Here is a 19,691-nt window from a genome sequence, read left to right as displayed (position 1 = left end):
TTTTTTTTTTTTTTTTTTTTTTTTTTTTTTTTTTTTGCAGATGTTGATGAATGTGATGGAAACCACAGGTGCCAGCACGGCTGCCAGAACATCCTGGGAGGCTACAGGTGTGGCTGCCCACAAGGGTACATCCAGCATTACCAGTGGAACCAGTGCGTCGGTAAGCAGGCCCGCAGCACCAGCTTTCCTCACCATGAAGTAACTGCATCCATCAGATGAACCAATTATCGGAGCTGAAGTTTCAACATAGTCTTTGAGTCCTAGAATTTAAGAACAGTACTTAAGATCGGTCCATGGGGATTCATTCTGTTAGCCTGTACATTTGTGTGTGTGTGAAAATATCCCGAGTAAAGATGTTGTTTTCAGGTGCCTAAAGATAGCTCAGCTAGAGGTTTTATCATTGTAAATCTCTGCCAGATGTAACTTTAAGTTTCTGAAGACAGTGTCAAGAATCACCATCTTCACTTGCCAAGGTGAAGATGTTTTCTGGGTTTTTTTTTTTTTATCAGTGATTTGAAACTTTAAACTTTGAACTTAAAAGATTATTGGTGGTCTATTCCTTTCCTACAAATTAAAGTAATTCAGATGAACTTAATGAGGACAGTTTTTCTGTATGCTGTCCTATCAGATAGGTTTAATGAAGGATGTAAAGTACAGTATTTTAAGACAGAAAAAGGAGCTTAGTTATGGCAAATAGTGTTGATAGCTCCAGGCAAGTGTTTATAAAATAAAACATGAAGATGCTGACCTCTGCCCTCGCACTAATGATAATCACAGAGATTCTCTCTTTAAGGAGTAGTTGACAAAGCAAACATTATTCTGCCTGAGTAGCCTGCTGACTTACTTAGCGTCACTTAACTTCATGGCTCCAGGTGAGTGCACCTCACAAACGCATTGTCCAACACATTCCGATGTTAGAAGAAGGGGAGCAGTGGTCCGGCCCATCCGAGAAGGCCACGACGCCTGCTGGAGTTTCTCTGTAGCAATTCAAATTACTCCACACATTAGTCAAATACACTACTGTAGAGATCCAGTAGACACATTAATCTGATTTTATCCTTTGTGGTCTTCTCAAAAGAAATTACCAGTGACAGTTTAGGGAATTGAGAAGAAAAGCAACATAAAGTTCAAAGGAGGGAAACTCACTATGCCATGGCCTCATGCCAGGTTCAAGACAGATGCTTTGCCACACCACGAATTCACACTCCGGGAGGAAAGGCAGAAACCAATTAGTGATCACCCAGTTAAGGATACAGCTTTAAAGAATTATCAAAGTGATCGATTCGACAGTCAAAGTAATTTCATAAATGTAACCCACTGCTTTTTCTCTTCACAGAAAATAAATGAAACAAAAGCCCTTCACAAACCAGTGCACAGTGCAGGCACACGCTATGATACAAGAAATAGTATCTTTTAGCTATTGAAATAGCGTAGAACAGCTTAATATATGGTAGTAATATATATGGTAGTAATTATAGTGTGAGGCCCACCCGCTTCATTTAGTAAATGCCATGGGCTTCACGGTTAATGCTCTAGAACATATGGCAAAGAATGATTCTCTGATAGTAAAGCATTACGTCAGCTTAAACAAAATTCTTGTCTTTAAGGAAACTGTCAGTAGAAATCGGAACATACACAAACTACCGGTCCAAGTCATGCTTCCTGCAGTTTCTGTCTATAAACATATAGTGCAATAATAGCAACAACTGCAGCAGCACATGTGGAGGTACTGTTTGGACTGGCCTGACTTAAAATCAAGGCCTTTTATGAGATCCTTGGGGTGGACACTTCTACGAGGCCGTCCTGCCCAGAGCAGCATGTGCTGGAGTCCAGCCAGAAGCCTCTGTGCCTTCCAACCAGGAGTGAGCCTGCTCTAAGGAAAGCTGGATCCAAAACTAAAAGCAAGGGAGCAGATATCCCCACTTGCAAGTGTTACCTTGTGAGCTTGCCTTTATGAAATGGCTGTCTCTAAGCCACAGGCCCCTGCACAGACGCATCAGGGATTTATTTCAGATTCTTCCATGCAGGGTTAAGAAATCCAGCTGGTCTCTTAGAACATCGCTACCTTTTTCACCTGGAGTCCACATATCACAGTTGGAGTTTTAACTTTTACATATATGGCAGAAATAGAGGGAGATAAAAGTAACATCAGTAAAAGCAACAGGTTAGCAAAAACATAAGAATTATGACAGAATACAAATCAAAAGGCCACAGTTATTTTTATTTGTGACTACTGGCATGAATATCTCTAGTCATTCATGTGGTCAGTGGGAGAATATGGTTTACCCAAGTCTCCTAGTAAATAGCAGAGCTGTCGGTGCACTAAATAATTGTCACAGACAAACTTGTAAACCTGTGACATCAATAATACTATCACCCATTCAAGAAAGGTAAGTTCTCAGAAGTGTTAATATATTTTTTAAAAAGCTATCAGTTCAAAGCCACAGTCCTTCACAAGCAGAAGTCCTTCACAAACCAAGGCAAAGTGTGGGCACACTCTAAACTATGGGAACTAGTCTCCTTTAGCTATTAAAATAGTGCAGAACAACTTATTACATAATAGTATTTGTAGAGTATGAGACCCACCTGCTTCATTTAATAAATACCATGGACCATGGTAACTATATTTGTTACCACAGAAAAATTATAACGTTGTAATAAATTCATTGGACAGCTGTAGATAACATTCCCAACTATTCACAGCTATTATAATAATTCAAAACTAACATGTGAATTAATTTTTACCTATGAATAAAAGGGTATCTTATACAAAACACTTGGTATTTGGAGCTTGGGAGGACCACTTTCTTCCACTGCCTTCCCAAGATAATTCATGCATAGCTTAGCAAGGCTTGAGTCAATCAAAAGCATGTCTCAGACAAGACTATTATGTATTGATGTGTATAAAATTTTACAATGTTATACATTTATAGCATAAATATGGAGAATATCCACAGGGCCTCCAGAAAATATGAATATATCTAAAAATATTCTTGTGCTAGATGTAAATGCAATTTATTCACTTAATTGATTTTGCCCATACTTTTTCTACCTAACACAAAGTTTGAATAGTTTCATGATGAGATCGTGTCATTAAATTATAATCTAATTTAGGTTCCCAGTGAGGAGAGAAAGGCTATGTACAAATGCCAGATCTAATTATAAAGGCAGATGAGCCTTTGTGGCAGAATTCCAAGTCTTGCTATGCAGAAAGTAAAATAACAGTTATATTTATAGTCCATGTAGCCAAGTTGCTGAGACTTTATATACTTTCCCCATGCAATAAAAGCTGAGAATTTTCACATATTGGGTAGTCGAGCATATTTTATATTCAGTGACTAAGTTCTATATTTAATGATCTCATTTAATTCTGAAACTATACTCATGATATAAAAATGTACCTAATAATGTGAAACCTTCCAATAACCTCTGTCTTCTGCTTAACAAAGTTTAATTTCCTGCCTGAGCAGCCTTCTCCCTGAGCTCCCCCAGCTGCCTCTCTGGTAATCTCACGAGTCCTCTCACTGCCTGAGAACACCCTATTGGCGCATGGTGGCTTCCCCGCAGGCTGAAATACAAACTTGTCATATGTTAGGTAAACAGACACTGCGCTCTGTGTGTACTCACAAGAGTTGAAAGAATTCCGTGCAACAGATGTGATTTGTGCCCAGAGTGAAACTGGGATTACAATAAAGCCCAAAGGCGTCAAACCACATGCCATGAATCAGCCAGACAGGAGCAAAACTGCACTCTCCAAGGCTAAACGCACAACCAGGCTTTGAGTTTTTGATAACAGCAACTGAAAGTATAACCTATGATGACTCTGCTGTCAGGGTTTTTAGCACAGTGTTGATTGTTAAAAGCTAGTAAAAGCTAGCCATTGACTGATGACCGGAGGCAGAGAGACGTCAGAAGGCGCGGGCTGCACCCCTAGGCGCTCAGGTGGTAAGGCTGCCCTAGGTTGCCGGGCCCACAAGTCTAAGTAGTGTTCACGTCCTCTGTTTCCTTTAAGTTTTAATTTTTTATATGTTTTTTCCCAGTATATAAAGAAGGTTTGGGGAATCGCTGGGGAGATGGACACATGTACAGACAGGCTTTTTAAAACTTTGAGATGTAACCCACGTGCCGCCAAGTCTCTACATTTGTCGCTTACATTTAAGTGGCTTTTTACTGTATACTCACGAGGATGCACAACTGCTCTCACTGCACCTTCTAGAGCACAGTCATCACCCAAAGGAGAACCCCGCGTGTAAAAGCGGTCATTCGCCAAGGCTTCCTCCCCAAGGCCCCAGCGACTGTTAATCTCCTCTCTGTGGCTTTGCCTAAGATACAGGTTTGCGAAATAACGTTCTGTTCCAAGAAAATAATTGCTCATTAGGCAAAGTGCACATATCTGCTTTCCTGTTCACAAACACAGTACAAACAATATACAAAGGCAAAGGTTTTTTTAAAGACATTAATTTCATACAACTTGCAAATCAGCCATTCCAATAAAAACATTTTTTTTTAGTCAGGTTCTAAAGTTATCTCCCTCAGAAAATCATAGGTGCTCTGGGAGTCCAGCTCTTCCCGCGTTAGTGCCCCTTCCCTGGGTAACCTTATTTACCTCGCCTTATTTTAATAGATGAGAACGAATGCTCCAACCCAGGTGCCTGTGGCTCTGCTTCCTGCTACAACACCCTGGGAAGCTACAAATGTGCCTGCCCCTCAGGGTTCTCCTTTGACCAGTTCTCCAGCGCCTGCCACGACGTGAATGAGTGCTCATCCTCCAAGAACCCCTGCAATTATGGCTGCTCCAACACCGAAGGGGGCTACCTCTGCGGATGTCCTCCTGGCTACTACAGAGTGGGACAAGGGTAAGGGGACCACCCCACCCCCACGCCCACCAGAGAAGTCTAGTCCAGCAGGGCCGGGGACGCCTTCGTCCCACGGAGAGGGCCGCTTCCCACTGCAGCCCGGGGCACAGCGCTTAATGCCCGAGAGGTGAGAGTGTTTGTCAGAGCTCTTAAGGTGTGAGAATAAACACCGCGAAGGCACACGGACTGAGTCTGTGGTATGGGATGGGCTCCTCTGTGATGAGCCGAAGTCTGGAACTTTAGGACAAGTACTGTGTGATCCTTTGCCCCTTGTAGTGGCCTGAATTGATTCAGTCAGACACAAGGCCAGAAATAAGTGGAAGTTTAAAACTGCAGCACATTCGTTTCTTGGCCTTTTGGCTAAGATCAGGTGTAAAAATGCAGCTCACAAGTTGCCATAGATACCTGGGCTGAGAGCTACAGGTGGAAATGGCCCCCTCACCCCAGATTCTTGTGCATTTTCTGCTTCTTCCTTTGCTCATCTGGCTTTTATATGGCACCAAGCAAAGACAGCTTCTAGTTTGCATGGCAGGGCTCGGGACGGCCAGTCGCTCCAAGGCTGGGCTCCCCTCCACGCGTTGCACTTCCTCAAACCCTTTGAGCAGTGACTGACTGCTGGCCCTTGCATCTGTCGTCAACACAGCAGAAATCGGGAGCACAGAAGTTGGGGATTTAGAGTCCATCAGGGTCCTCTTCCTTGGTAGGAGCAGTGGGTGAGGCAGACACTGAGGGACATGGACCAATCTGTCCTATGTTAATATTCAATACTAATTTTACAAAAGGCTTGACCTAGACATAGGTCCCTTAGAGTCAGTGCTGAACTCTGAATTACTACCCTAGTGTGGCTTCTTTCCAGCAGCAAACACAGGCTTGAGGCTCAAGGGATTTCTCTTAGCATTCTCTGAAAATTTACACCTGCTTGTACCTGCTGAGTTAAACTGCCCCCAAGTCTAAATAGGACTGAAAACTGGGGAAGCCCAAGGCTTATCCCGAGGAGAATTTTGCTGCTTCGAAACAAAGGAAAAAAATACTCACAACTGAGTGTTGAGGGAAAGACCTATGAAGACAATTGGGTTTTCGCGGCTGTGAGATCAGGGTGTGTTCTGTTGGTTCCACGTGACCGAAAAATCCTTGCTCTGATACTGGGAAACCATTGTCCAAGTTTACGATAATATCTAACAGACTCTGCTTCTTGTGAATAGCCACTGTGTCTCAGGAATGGGATTCAGCAAAGGGCAGTACCTGTCACTGGACACAGAAGTGGATGAGGAAAATGCTCTGTCCCCAGAAGCGTGCTACGAGTGCAAAATTAATGGCTACTCCAAGAAAGACGGCAGGCAGAAGAGGAATGCTCATGACCCAGAACCCACTGCTGTGAGTAGATCTCACTCTGCTGTGCCATAAAATATATCTATATGGAACCCTGCATACTGTGCAGCTCATGTAGTTTCGACCTCAGAGTAGTTGCACCTATCTGGAAATCTCATGGATGAACTAATGTATGGTATGGTAAAGAGAAGTAGATGAACCTCAATGTGCATCAGTTTAGCTGGAAATGTCTGTGATTTCTCATTCTTCATGGCTGAGTAGTACTCAATTTTATCCAAAATAAGCCCACATTTTCTTTATCCAGTCTCCAGTTGATGGGCAATCGGGCTGCTTCCATGTTTTAGCTGTTACAAACTGTGCCACTATGAACATGGGTGCACATATATCATTGTGGTATGATTCCCTTAATACTTTTGGAAAGATACCCAGCAGGTGAGTACCTGGGTCAAATGAGTCCTAGTTCTTTGAGGTGTCTCCATATTGATTTTCACAGTGGTTGCACCACTCTACCAGAGCCAAAGACAAAAGCAACATGATCATCTCAATAGATGCAGAAAAAGCATTCGACCAAATTCAACACCCATTCATGATCAAAACCCTGCAGAAAATTGGAATAGATGCTCTTTATCTCAACTTGATAAAGGCCATCTATGAAAAACCAACAGCCAATATCATACTAAATGGTCAAAAACCAAAATCCTTCCCATTAAAATCAGGAATAAGACAGGATGTCCACTATCACCACTCTTGTTCAATGTAGTTTTGGAAATATTTGCCACAGCAATTAAAAAAGAGAAAAAAAATAAAAGGAATAAAGATAGTAAATGAAGAAGTCAAAGTGTCATTATTTGCAGATGACATGATTCTCTATAGAGAAGTCCCCAAGAGCTCCACCAAAAGTCTTCCAGACTTAATAAGTAAATTCAGTAAAGTACCTGGATACAAGGTCAACACACAAAAATCAATAGCTTCTCTGTACACGAACAACAGATTCACTAAGAGAGAAATGGAGCAAACAATTCCTTTCACAAAACATCCAGAAAATTGAAATACCTAGGAATTAACCTAACAAAAGAAACCAAGGACCTCTACTCTGAAAATTACAACACTCTGAAAAAAAGAGATTGAAGAGGATTTTAAAAAATGGAAAGACATCCCTTGTCCATCAACTACAGACTGGATAAAGAAAAATATGTTTGTTTGTTTTTTCCTAAAATGAAGTACTACTCAGCCACAAAGAATGAGAAATTAGAGACATTTATAGCTAAATGGATGCACATTAAGGTGATACTCTCAAGTGAAGTAAATAGGGTCTAAATACCAAATAGTTGCTCTAGTGTGAGAAACTGAAAGTGAAAATAAGGACTAAAAGGTATAATAGATAATGTGGAATAGGAAGAAAAGGGGCAAAGGGTGAAAAGAAGTGGGTGGGGTAGGTAAAAGGAAAGAAGGGAATGGGATTAATATGAGAAAATGAAAACTGGAAACAAAGTGTTTGTAAATAGGGAGGGGTGGAGAGGTTGAAGGAAGAGCAGGGGAATAGGAAAAAAATAAGAACCAACATAGAGTCTGTAAAGGTGCAAATTTCTAATGATGAGTGTCATTGTACTGTAGACCTAAAATGTACCAATAAAATTAATTTTTAAAATAAAAAAAAGAAGTAGATGAAAACTAGTGGAATTGATGGCCCAAAGCACAGAGGTCTTGGGAAAGACTTGAAGATTCGTTTCAGATCATTTTCTGTGGTTTATTTATGTCAAAGGGTAGAAAGGGTCCAATTAAGAAATAAGTGTTTTGACATAATTCAAGCAAATGAAATCATTTTGGGTTTTTCCAGTTTGGTTTTCTATATGTATAGCATTGTAAGCTAGCTTAAATTTTTAGTAGGTTGGTTAACGAGGTCTCATATTCAGTTACTTATTCCTAAGATGTTCTCTGTAAAAAAATATATATATATTACCTTCAAATAAGTGAATTTCTCATTGCCGTTGTTTTCATCCATTAGCAGCATTTCAGCGGCATGGCCGAGGGGTGGGCTGCCGACTGCCTGCTTCCTGACATATCCTTGTCTCTTTCCAGTGATGCCTGTGCTCTCTTTTTCTTTACCTGTAAATTGAAACTGAAAAGATTTCAGCTTTGAAGTTGTATAGAAAGGTTGAGCCTGCACATGGGAGATGCCAGAACAGTGCCCGGCAGATACGTCGCACGTGTTCAGTCTGTGTCCGGGAGTCCTGCCCTGCATCTCGCTAGACACGTTGATGATTTCCCTAAAGCCAGGAGATGACCGGTGGGAGTGACAGTTCCCACTCTTCTGTTAATGTCACAGAGAAACCGTCCCACCACAAAACTAGTCAACACCTAACTGGCTGCATGAAATGGCAACTTACTTCAGTGCTCTTGGGCTCAGAAATGTATCTTCTTTAGCCAAAAAGTCTGTGATTCTATTTTACAATAAACCAGTGTTACATTTACCTTAAGTAGGCTAAAGCATCAAGTGGATGCTTGAGTATGACCATTGAATTATTCTTTGAGTCACCAAAGCTACAAATCCAGATATTCTGCTTCTCTGACCTTCCCAGAATGGTCTTAGACGTAGTTCTACCTGAAGGCTGACAGGTGTTCCTGAGCCGCTGTGGCCCTGTCCTTACTGAACAGGTCCCCAGTCAAGCCACGCGGGTTTGCCTATCTCAGACGTCATTCTTGCACTTCCCGTCCTGCTGTCTAAGTAAGACTACATGTTGTGGTCCTGCCCCACTGGCTTTTTTTTCATCGTTAAGTTTCTCGGTACAGTGTAGATATACACAATTATCACGTTCATCCTATGGTATTTGTTCCTATGCACGATAGGAACATGATAGCTTGATTCTTATTTTTTTCCCACTTCGCTCCCCTCCCTTTTACCCATCTTCCTGTTTACAAGAGCTTTGTTTCCGTTTCTTTTCTTATTTCTTCTTTTCCCTTCCTTCCTTTCTCCCTCCTCCCTCCTCTGTGCCCCTTCCCATTTGATCGCTTCCTTCCTGTTTCACAATATCTATTATACATTTTGGTCCTTACTTCCACCCAATGGCTCTTATCAAAGCTGACTCCAGAGGCACCCCTGAAGGTGCTGCACATCCCTCGCTCTGCCAGGCACCAGTGGCTCACATGCACTCAGTGTTCGAGGGCCTCATGATCAGAGCTGAGCATGGAGCCTGAAGCGTGCAGATTCCTCTGGGTGCCAGCCCTGCTATTGGACAACAGCAGCCCTTCTCATTTTGACTCCAGGAAAAACAAAGTTATATTCATTTCCTAAGTTTCATTTAAAACATATTAATAAGCACGCTATTCCATAAACTCATTAAAAAAATGAAATGTGAATGCTTTTTGTAGTCTGTCTTGTAACTTTAAGACTTTGTTAAGGCTGGGTGCAAAGTCATAAATGTTTACAGTTGCATCAGAAGACGTTTCCTGGGCCGTCGGGACTTTACAGTGACCTCTGTCACAACCTCCGCTGGAGCAGAAAGGGAAAGCGGAAAGCTGCAGGCTGTAGCCCCAGCAGCCGCCCCGTCAAGTTCTCTCCTTGCGGTGTTGAAACTCACTCCCGACGACTTCCTGCTCTTTCCCTAGGTTGACCAGATCAGCCTGGAGAGCGTGGACCTGGACAGCCCTGTCAACATGCAGTTCAACCTCTCCGGCCTTGGCTCTAAGGAGCACATCTTGGAACTCGTGCCGGCCATCGAGCCCCTTAACAACCACATTCGCTACATCATCTCCCAAGGCAACGATGACGGCATTTTCCGCATCCACCGGAGGAACGGACTCAGCTACCTGCACACGGCCAAGAGGAGGCTCGTGCCCGGCACATACACACTGGAAATCACTAGCGTCCCCCTTTACAGGAAGAAGGAGCTCCGGAAACTGGAAGAGCGCAATGAGGACGACTACCTCGTGGGGGAGCTGGGCGAGGTGCTGAGGATGAGGCTGCAGATTCAGCTGTATTAACCGTTCACGGGTCTGGCTCCAGTCTTCCATCCGGGCACAGCCAGGCAGCAGAAGCGTTTGAAGAGTCCGTGACTAACTTTAAGGAGGAAAAAAAAAAATGACATTTGTTTCTGTCCTCCGTGTCTCAGACTTTGGAGTGTTGATCCTCACAGGGAAGGGATAATTTAGACTCTGGTATGGCCAAAGGTTTGAGTACAGAGGCAACCGTGGTTACTGTATTTTTTATATAACTTCATTTTAAAATGTATTAAAAAAGAAACCTAAATGTTCAAGAGATCAGCATATGGCACTAAATGCACAAAAATAATGTGAGCTTTTTTTCCTGTTAGCAGTCTGTAACACTTTGGGTATTTTGCTATAGTTGATAATTAAAAAAATATAGATGTTTATTTATTTTTAATGCAGTAATATATGGAGAAATGAACAAACTATGTAAACAAAAAGGGAAACTCACTTGTTTTTCTTTAGATTTATAAATTTGAGCTATTTCTTGTAGAGGTGCTTTTTTTAAAAATTCACTAGATTCAAGAGAGATGTTTCCTTTGGTTTTCTGCCCGTCGTCCAACTGGTATACACCTGATTATTTTAAAGAAAGCCTCAGAGAGCTGAATGGGCAGCGTAATGAGTAATTTAAAAGACATGAATGTCGTTAGATCCTTTGAAAAGGAGATCAAAGCCAGAGCAACTCATCGTGACAATGTCTCACATCACCATGTACACCAGGCAACGGAAGATGAAGCCCAACCACTGTAGCAAAATACCTTGACTGCTTGTGAGACCGTTAGCATCGCAGGCCAGACTGTACTGTATCTCCTTCTCATAACCCCAAGGACCCACATGTGCTACCCATAACACCTCATTCCTACCCAGGGTGCACCGAGCCCTTGTGGTCCTGCAGGCAGCTGAAGAAAGACCGTTCCTTTGAACAGGAACACCTGGCGCTCCGCGGTGTTTGGTGCTGTCTTAGATTAATGGTGCATTTATTATGTTCAAGCTCTTTCAGGATTGCCATATGTGCAAACAAATCATGCAGTGCAGCCAAGGAATAAATGTTGTTGTTTTTTAAATCCGTGTTTTTAGAATTTTCATTAATACTGTAGTTATACACCATATGCCTCATTTTATCATAGCTTATTGTGTATGAAAGATGTTTGTACAATGAATTTATGTTTAGTTTGCTTTAGTCGTTTAAAAAGATATTGTACCAGGAGGTGCTAATAAAAGTATGTTTCTGTGTTCTCCTTTACCCAAGAACCTATCCCTCGACCAGTGACCAGACCTCGTATGTGAAATGGCCAAAGAACATCCAGACTCCCAGTTGTTCCTCTCACACCTCTGTTGACCAAAGATTACTAACCAACTATATCCAGTGTTTTGGGTGTTTTTGACTTTGTTCTTAATAACTAAAAGAAAAAACTGTAAATTTGTAATCAAGTGTTTGTGAGGAAAAATTTACGGTTTTTCGGTTTTGTTTTTGTAGGTCTGTGTATGAAATATGACACTTTTCTTGCAATAAAGCTTATTTTGGGGTAGTTTTCTGGCTCAGAGTTTTCTGGGATGATAACCCTTGTTGCATTTATGGGACAGCAGGCGGCTTTTTTAAAGGGACCTGTATTAAAGGAGTGGACAGACAGCCAAGCTTCTTATCAGGAAAGTAATGTTGAACCTGTAAAATGAAGTGAACAGGAGTGTACAACTGATAATTACAATAAAAAGTCACATGCAGATATGAGGACATAATCCAGAGACACTGGTCATTCTGCATAGTGTCTAGGCTTCCTCAGACCCATCTTCTAGTGACCGGAGAGTTTCTGCACCTCCCACAGGTGGACTTAGAGTGCAGTCACGTTAAAGTACGCTAAAGCATCCTGGAAGAAGTAAAGCACCTTTTTAGAGACTCATCTTTCTTTAAGATAGAAATATTCCCAGGAACAGACTTTTAAGCAAAAGTATTAGCAACCATACCCCTGGCCAAATGGCCCTCTTCCCCAAAAATTAACCCAAAGCATATCTCTTGAAATGCTGTACATTTTACTCAGCAGAGAAGGGGTAGATACTCACAAGTTACTTAACATGCATTCTCTTTTGAACATTGCTGAAAACAAAAATATTTCCAGTTCAATACATGGCTTAAGAATCTGTGTGTGCTTAACATGTTCACCCAGGAAATAGGAAAACAGGGAAATGTGACTGAGCTTAATGCTGTTCTTTGCCAATCAGAAATTAGCTACGTGCAGTAGAAAAGTATTTGCCTCGGGGTATCCTTTAAAACTTAGCATGCATTTTCAGTTACATCTGGCATCCATTACAGGTACAGCATGAGTATTGTAATGTGAAATTACCTGGAACCAAATTTGATTCCAGCTCTGAATATTGAGCAACACCCTGAATATTGAGAATTTAGCTGGAAATGTCCCATGAAGCAGTTTGAGAATTGATGCCATTAGGCGCTTTACACAGAAAACGAAAGACGGTTAGATTGTGCTAGAGGAAATGGCCACTTTGAGGAGTTTTTCACAGATAACTTGCACACCCATGTTTTTCATGGCACCAGTTGTCCGGGTGGGGAATCAGCTAAGTGCCCATTAATAGATGAATGGATGAAGAAAATGTGGTATAATGGGTTGGGGATTAGCTCAGCGGTTCCGCTGCCTGCCTCACAAGCACAGAATCCCGAGTTCAATCCCCAGTACCCCCCAAAAAATGTGGGTATGTATACACAATGGAGTATTATTTGGCCACAAAGAAGAATGGAATTTCATTCGTGCACAATGATCACGTTAAAGCAAAATAAAGCAAACTCTGACAAGTATCACATATATTCTCATATGTAGAATCAAAAAAATACATGGAGGGCTGGGGATTTAGCTCAGTGGTTCAGTGGCCTATCTTGCAAGCACAAGGACCCAAGTTCAATCCCCCGTACCAAAAAAAAAAAAAAAAGTACGTGGAAGTAGAGGAACTATTCAGAAAGCGGTAGGGGTATGGTATATTGTGGGCAAGAGAGGGTAATAGGGTAGGTCAATAGATCAAATTTGGTACCTGCATGTGTGAAAACGTCGCAAACCCATTATTTTGTTCAACTCATTTTTGCTAATGTTTATCATTTTTTAAAATCTTCAGTTCAAGGTCCCCAGGACACCCTAGAGGTGTGTGCATGCCTATTTGTTCTGTTTGTCTACAGCAATGTTCCTTCTTTTGGGGTGGTTTGCGGACCCCTAAAGGAATTTTGTAAATTCGGAGATTACCTGTGCACATTTCAAAGTTGACATTAAAATGTGAGTTTAAATATTCACAGTTTAAATTATTTCCAGTGCATTGTTAATACTGACATGTAAAAACACACATCGTTTCATGTTGTTAGTGGGAAGGAGCAGAGGTGACCGGGGGAAAGAGGACATTCCAGGGCCTCCTATGGTAGCTGTGCTGCAGTTCTCTCACTGTGAGCACTGAAAACCACGAGTTATGTCTCTGGAAACTGCTTGCTGACCACATTTTCTATGCTGTGTTGTCGTTCCAGTTAACTTCACATTTGTCTCAGAAACTACCTTGGCTAAATTATAGAAAACCTGAACAAGAGTAAACTATGACATAAGCCCAGGCATGCAAATCAAATCCAGCGACTACATGTACTAGTAGTCAGGGTCTTCCATTTGGATTTGTCACCTTTAACATTTTGGTCCTGTTTAATGCCTTCTCTCTTTGTTACTTATTTGTAGAAGATGAAAGTTGATTATGTTTGCAAATTAACATTGAAAATAACAGGGCAGGGATGGGGATTTAGCTCAGTGGTTCCGCCACCTGCCTCGCAAGTGAAGGACCCAAGTTTGATCCCCAGTACCAAAAAAAGAAAGAAAAGAACTGAGGACAACATTAACAGTTACACTAAATTTAAATATCCTTCCTTTTTCATTATCTGGGAATAGCAAGCAGGATCACTCATAATCTTTCTAAATAAGGTTTTATTTCGCACTGACTGCTGCCTTGTTTCACAAAAAACATGCTAGTGGCTGAGGGTGAGAAGTATGACTAAGATTGCAGAGCCTCGGTTCGAGTCCTGCAAAACTTCAGGCACCAAGCTGTATCAAACTGAGGCATGGCAACTCAATCTTTGGCCATATTCAACCTAGAAAATGGCAATTTCATACGGTTTAAGAACTTAATCGTTCAGAAATACTAATGCTTCTCAAGAATAAAAGTCTGAAAAATCTCTCTCCTCTTCAAAATACAACAGAATTGCCTAATTTATGCAGACAGTGACTTTCTTTCATGCTTCTGTCACTGGAGTCTAAGTCACCCATCTTTGGGATCTCATGGGATCACTGGAAGCTCTTTTAAGATGCATCCACTGAGAAAAATAAGAATATAGCACCATATTTAAAGTAGGAGAAAAACTTCAGGAACCTTTATATTGAAAGAGACGGGGAAGATGGAAATGCATTGCCAGCCCACAGGAAGTTAAATTATATGCCTACGTACAATCTCAGCCCAGCCTGTACTTGACATCTGCTCTTTTGTTTTAAAGTATGCTTTCTTTCCCCAATCAATACAAATCCATGTTTGCTTGTTTTGCTTAATAAGACGAAGTATACATTTCTGATCCTAATTGTCCTTGGAAATCCTTTCATGTATAGAGCAGGGGGGACCTAAAATACAGTGTACAGATCATTATGTTTGTTAATTCAAGCAACAAAGCAGTGTGGCCTTGTAATTAAAAGAAGTAGACTTTTGAATCAGGAGGAGCTGAATTTTAATTCCATCACAACCTCTTTAAGCCCGTTTCTGTCCTAGGATGACCTTTCCTTGCAGCATGGATGGACACTTTCGTAGGCACGAGCACCTTTCCCTCTTTCTCTGCCCACCGGCACCCTGATCACTTCTAGGAAGATGAGCCCACGTCTTTACATGGGCTTCTTCCCAGATACGGCCCCAAAACTTCTGCGTTCAGACTGAATTGCAGGACTACATCCAGGTAAGCAGTATCAGGGACAAGTCTCCTAAGTGGTCTGTACCTCTATGACCTTTCAGAGTCCTGTTATCACCAGAATTTACTACTTCCACACTCCACCCCATCATTCATTGGAATTGTGGGTGTCAGCAATGGAAGACCAAGCCACAAACCCAACTAGGGCCTTTACACCTACAGAGCCCCCAGGAAGGTAAATAAGATGGAGGACAAAGACATCGTAGTCTTCATTAGGCTGACTTGGTGTAAATGCAAAGTCAGTTAGAAAAGCCTTTAGAAACCTACTCATAGTGGGAGGTGAAGAGGCCCACATCTGTAAGACAACTCAGGACAGTGCTGGTTTCTAAGCAAGTGAGGCCAGAATGCAATTTGTCTGGCTGCAGTCCAGGGCTGTTCATACTTCCCCTACATGGTAAGCCTATTTGGATCTTTTCAAGCCCTAAGGATATCGGCCAGTTCCCATGGTTTTGGCTCCCACTGAATCCAAAACTGTTTTCCAAGCACAATTTAAGCCCTGCTTTTTGTTTTGTCTACCCCACCCTCTGTGTAACTGCTCCCAGAGTCTCATAAACCAGACATTTGTGTATGCAGTGAAATGTCAAGATATTGGCTGCTACAGAGAAGACCCCACCCAAACCTTGTACTTCTTTGAATAGGTACTGAGGTCGTGGCTTTTAAAAGGGTTAACCATTTTATTTATACCAAACTTTTAAAATTCTAAAAATCACATGCACATTTGTTTTACTAAGAATGTTTAGGAAAAGTACACTAGTTGCCTGTGTCGTTTAATTGCCCCCCCTTTTCCTGTCAGTCTAAAAGAAGTTATTAGTAGATTAAGTTGAAATAGCCAAAAACCTACAGCTCACATTAGTCACCAACCCCCAGAGCTGCAGATTAAATATCAGGATGTACTGTAGACATTTTCCAAAGGAAAACCAGGGAATACCTTACATGATTTTCAGAGTGAAATATAGAGAGTCAACATGAGCAGCCATCTCCAGATTGCTTCAGGTGCAAACAGCCTATTCCAATAACTGTTGGAAAAGCAGCCTTTTGGCCAGCAGAGCTGCCTGCTTTTCCAGCCCAGGCTTCCTCCTGCCTTCTGCTTTACCTGACTCTGGCTTCCCTGCACTGAGGGAAACTGCAGAAGTACATTTAGAGTCGCAGGCCTGTGCATTAGTGATCATTAGACCTAAGTCAGGGTCCCAAGGCCCATGGTGATGTACCAGCACTTAGGAAGCCGACCTCTAATACACTTCCCCAAGCAGGGACCAGAAAACGTCCAATGAATGAATAAAAGGAGGAAGAGGATTCTAACTCTCCATAAGTAAGACTCACGGATACCACAGGAAGTTAGACCTCACCCAAGGGATGGGTAGTTTCGTAGTGAGGATTTTACTGGAAAGCCTCTGAACATGTTTCTTGGAATTATTTCTTCAGAATCTTCCCTTAGTGTGCTGTGTAAGAGTAGTCAAGTTATGTTCGGCTAAGTCTCAGTTTGGGGCACGTCTACTTTTACCATAGGGGCATTGGTTTTGTACCTTCCCTTCTTCTAGGAGGGCTATCTTGATTTTTGCTGCTTGCCCACACCATTCTGGGAGCACTGTATGCCTCATCCGGGATGATGGGCTGCACCTCTTATTTGTACCATGAGGCAGCCCTGCACTGAGGTTGTCTTGTGGTGCTGTAGGCAGGGAAAGAGGTACAATAATCTCTCCTCCGAGACAGTACTGTTTTTGTTTTGTTTTTTTTTTTTTAATGTAACTTGGGTCCTTGTGCTTGCAAGGCAGATAGCGGAATCACTGAGTTAAATTCCCGGCCCCAGGGTTATGTTTTAAATGAATTGACTAGGGCCGGGGATTTAGCTTAGTGGTTCCTTCGCCTGCCTCATAAGCACAAGACCCGGAGTTCAATCCCTGGTACCAAACAAAAACAAATAAACAAGTTAAATGACACTTTATTGGTATCTTTTACCCAGGCCTAAAAAGATTTTCACTCCAAAAGTCTAGAAATAATTTGGAGAAACCAGGTAACCACAAAAGGTTAAATGATTGTGTATACTTAAGGGCCATAGAAGCTGTCTCAGAGGAATGGTACAGGCTCTTGGAAAATGCAGAGGTGAGTAAAGTGCAGAGCTATTAGACATGGTCTCCATGGACTTTGCAGAAAGAAGCAGAGTTTGGCTAATAGGAAAAACAACTTCACGAGAAAGTGTTGGAAGTCATAACGTGACGTCATATTGGAACACAAAAAAGAGCTAAGCCGAGGGTACTTGAATAACGGTGCCATGAAGAACAAAGATAAGGTTACTTTCAGCATAAATAAATAATTTGTATTTGTGGCGATGGATGTGCTAATTGCTCAAAATTGATCATTCTCCATTCTATGCATGCACTCCATAAATATGTACACTTATTACGTGTCAATTGATTTTTTTAATTTTAAAAATAAAACAAACTCATAAATAATAACTTTAAAAGAAACATTGTTAGTTAAGTTGGGGACCAGATATGAAGGGCCCTGAAGGCCATATTGAGACACTGGGACTTTATCTTGTCCATAGCTAATGAGGAATCATTCCTGTAGGTTGAGAGTTCATGAAGCAAGGACCTCAGAGCAAGCCCTGAGAAGTTCCTCTTTGTAGAATTAGAAAAGGGAGCGCTGATGGAGTACCGCAGACAAAGAGAAGGTGGAGCCGTATGAATAAAGTCAGAGGACAAGGGGCAAAGAATGCCTAAATGAAAGGTATCTGAGAAGAGTATCGTGGGACTTGTCTGCTAGTAAAGCCAATCTCCTCCCCCATCCACACTTACTCCAATCTTCCTTTTTACCTGGGTTGCAAACAGCGACAGAAAAGACACCATGTGTGATCCTTGTCTATAATCTGATCAGAGAGGTAGCATAGCAGAGTGAGAAAGGAGAGCTTTTGAGAGGCAATAAAAATAGGTTACAATCCTGGCTGCCACCACTCATGCATTGCGTGATATTATGCAAGTTAGGTTTAGCTTTCTAAATCTCAGTCTGGGGCACATCTTTTTGTTTATTTAGTTACTACCAGAGCCACATTCTCAGCTGTATTCATAACATACCAGTTCGGCTCCGGATAACTGCTAACCGCCATTCTCTATGGTCATACAGGGTTTCATAGGCTTCTGCTCACCTGAGGTAGGTTCTGTCTTCCCAGAATTTGAATTTTAAGTAGAACAATGCAAAGACAGAAAAAGTTCTCTTGTTTTTCATCCAACCAGCACCCCAAGTAAACTGTGAGTCACTTCCTGCAATCTAGATCTCAGAACCTGACCCCCTCTGTCTTCAGTTTTCCCCAAATTCTCTTAGCCACCTCGTGTTCTCGCAGTCAATTGCTTTTGCTGTCAGATTAAATTGCTGCTTACATTGAAAGACTTCTAATCAATGTTTACCCTACTCCAGGATTGTTGGGAGCATTCAGGATGTGCAGTCTTCCGACCGCAGGGCCTACGTTGTATGGACATACAATAGACCAGCAGCTGCTTTCATGATGTCAACGAAAACAAACCTCGAGCTCACCCTGATCTCATCCATTTCCTGTGCCCTCTGTTAGCACAAATAACTAAGCCAGGATAAGTCCACAGTTCACAAGTGTCACCACTTTCCTTCATTATTGTTTGCATCCTTCCCATCCCTAGTTTGGCAGGATAGAGTTGGGCGGAGCTGTGCTGGGCTCAATCCCAACTGAGGTAAACCTCAGCCAGGCCTCTTTGTTTCCGGACCACATCTGGAAGAAAGGTGGGTTTGGCTCTGCCGAGGAGCTAGTTGTTTGAATTTCTTAGAGGACCAAGGAAAACTGCACAGAAGAATCATTCATAAGCCCCAAGAGATATACTTAACAGCCCAAAGGATCAAAACAGCCCAGCTAAATAGGAGAGAGATACATCAAATGCTGTAACCTATGTGAGCCACTTTAATTAATGAGGTTTCTTTTTATGCTGTCACACGTTGTGCTTTCTACAACATCCTGCTAACCTCTTCCTTGGGCTGATTGCATGCATGTAAAGGTCTGTGTAGAATAAATAATGACACAAGACATTTTTGTAAGAATAAACACATTTGACCAACAAAATAAATTCACATCTTAAAGAGCCAGTTCCTTCAAATGCCAGTTTTATCAGTTAACTCTTTCTCCAGAAACCTGGCAGTTTAATTCTCCTTGTCTCCTTGGCCACATAAATGGTTTTCATGGTACAGGAGAAAAATGCTTTTCAGTGTCTGTTTTAAGTTTTTTTTCTCTATATTGTGTGCCTAACATTTTCCTATTTTTTTCACAACAGAAACAGAGAGGAAAGATATCAACCATGACCCCCAAAGTTTATACTAACTCCTTTTTTCTGTTGATAATAAAAGTAATTCTGTTTTATGCAAAGAGCATCTCCAATAAACAAGTATCCATTCCCCCTACTTCCTTCAAGTCTCTTTCCAGAGCTGATGAAGGATTAGTCAGTGACAAGTGGGAGCCCTTCAGGGTCCCCTAATAGCAGTATTTCCATAGAATTTATCAGTGGGGCCACACAAACTGTAAAGAA

At 41.8% G+C, this 19,691-nt stretch overlaps 1 protein-coding gene across 1 annotated transcript in view; it reads left to right on the top strand.

Annotated features, from left to right (window-relative positions):
* Nucleotides 1-10,482, top strand: part of Fbn2 (fibrillin 2) — a 240,407-nt gene extending 229,925 nt beyond the window's left edge. Inside the window, exons 61-64 of the mRNA XM_033765507.1 lie at nt 41-160; nt 4,625-4,856; nt 6,059-6,230; nt 9,792-10,482. Coding sequence (XP_033621398.1) covers nt 41-160; nt 4,625-4,856; nt 6,059-6,230; nt 9,792-10,166 — 899 coding nt within the window. The 3' untranslated portion in view covers nt 10,167-10,482. The remainder of the gene's footprint in view (nt 1-40; nt 161-4,624; nt 4,857-6,058; nt 6,231-9,791) is intronic.
* Nucleotides 10,483-19,691: the final 9,209 nt, after the last annotated feature.

The sequence above is a fragment of the Fukomys damarensis genome, unplaced genomic scaffold, assembly GCF_012274545.1.
Source record: "Fukomys damarensis isolate Sample0158 unplaced genomic scaffold, DMR_v1.0_HiC HiC_scaffold_3, whole genome shotgun sequence".
Taxonomy (NCBI): Eukaryota; Metazoa; Chordata; class Mammalia; order Rodentia; family Bathyergidae; genus Fukomys; species Fukomys damarensis.
This window is presented reverse-complemented; position numbering and strand designations above follow the sequence as displayed.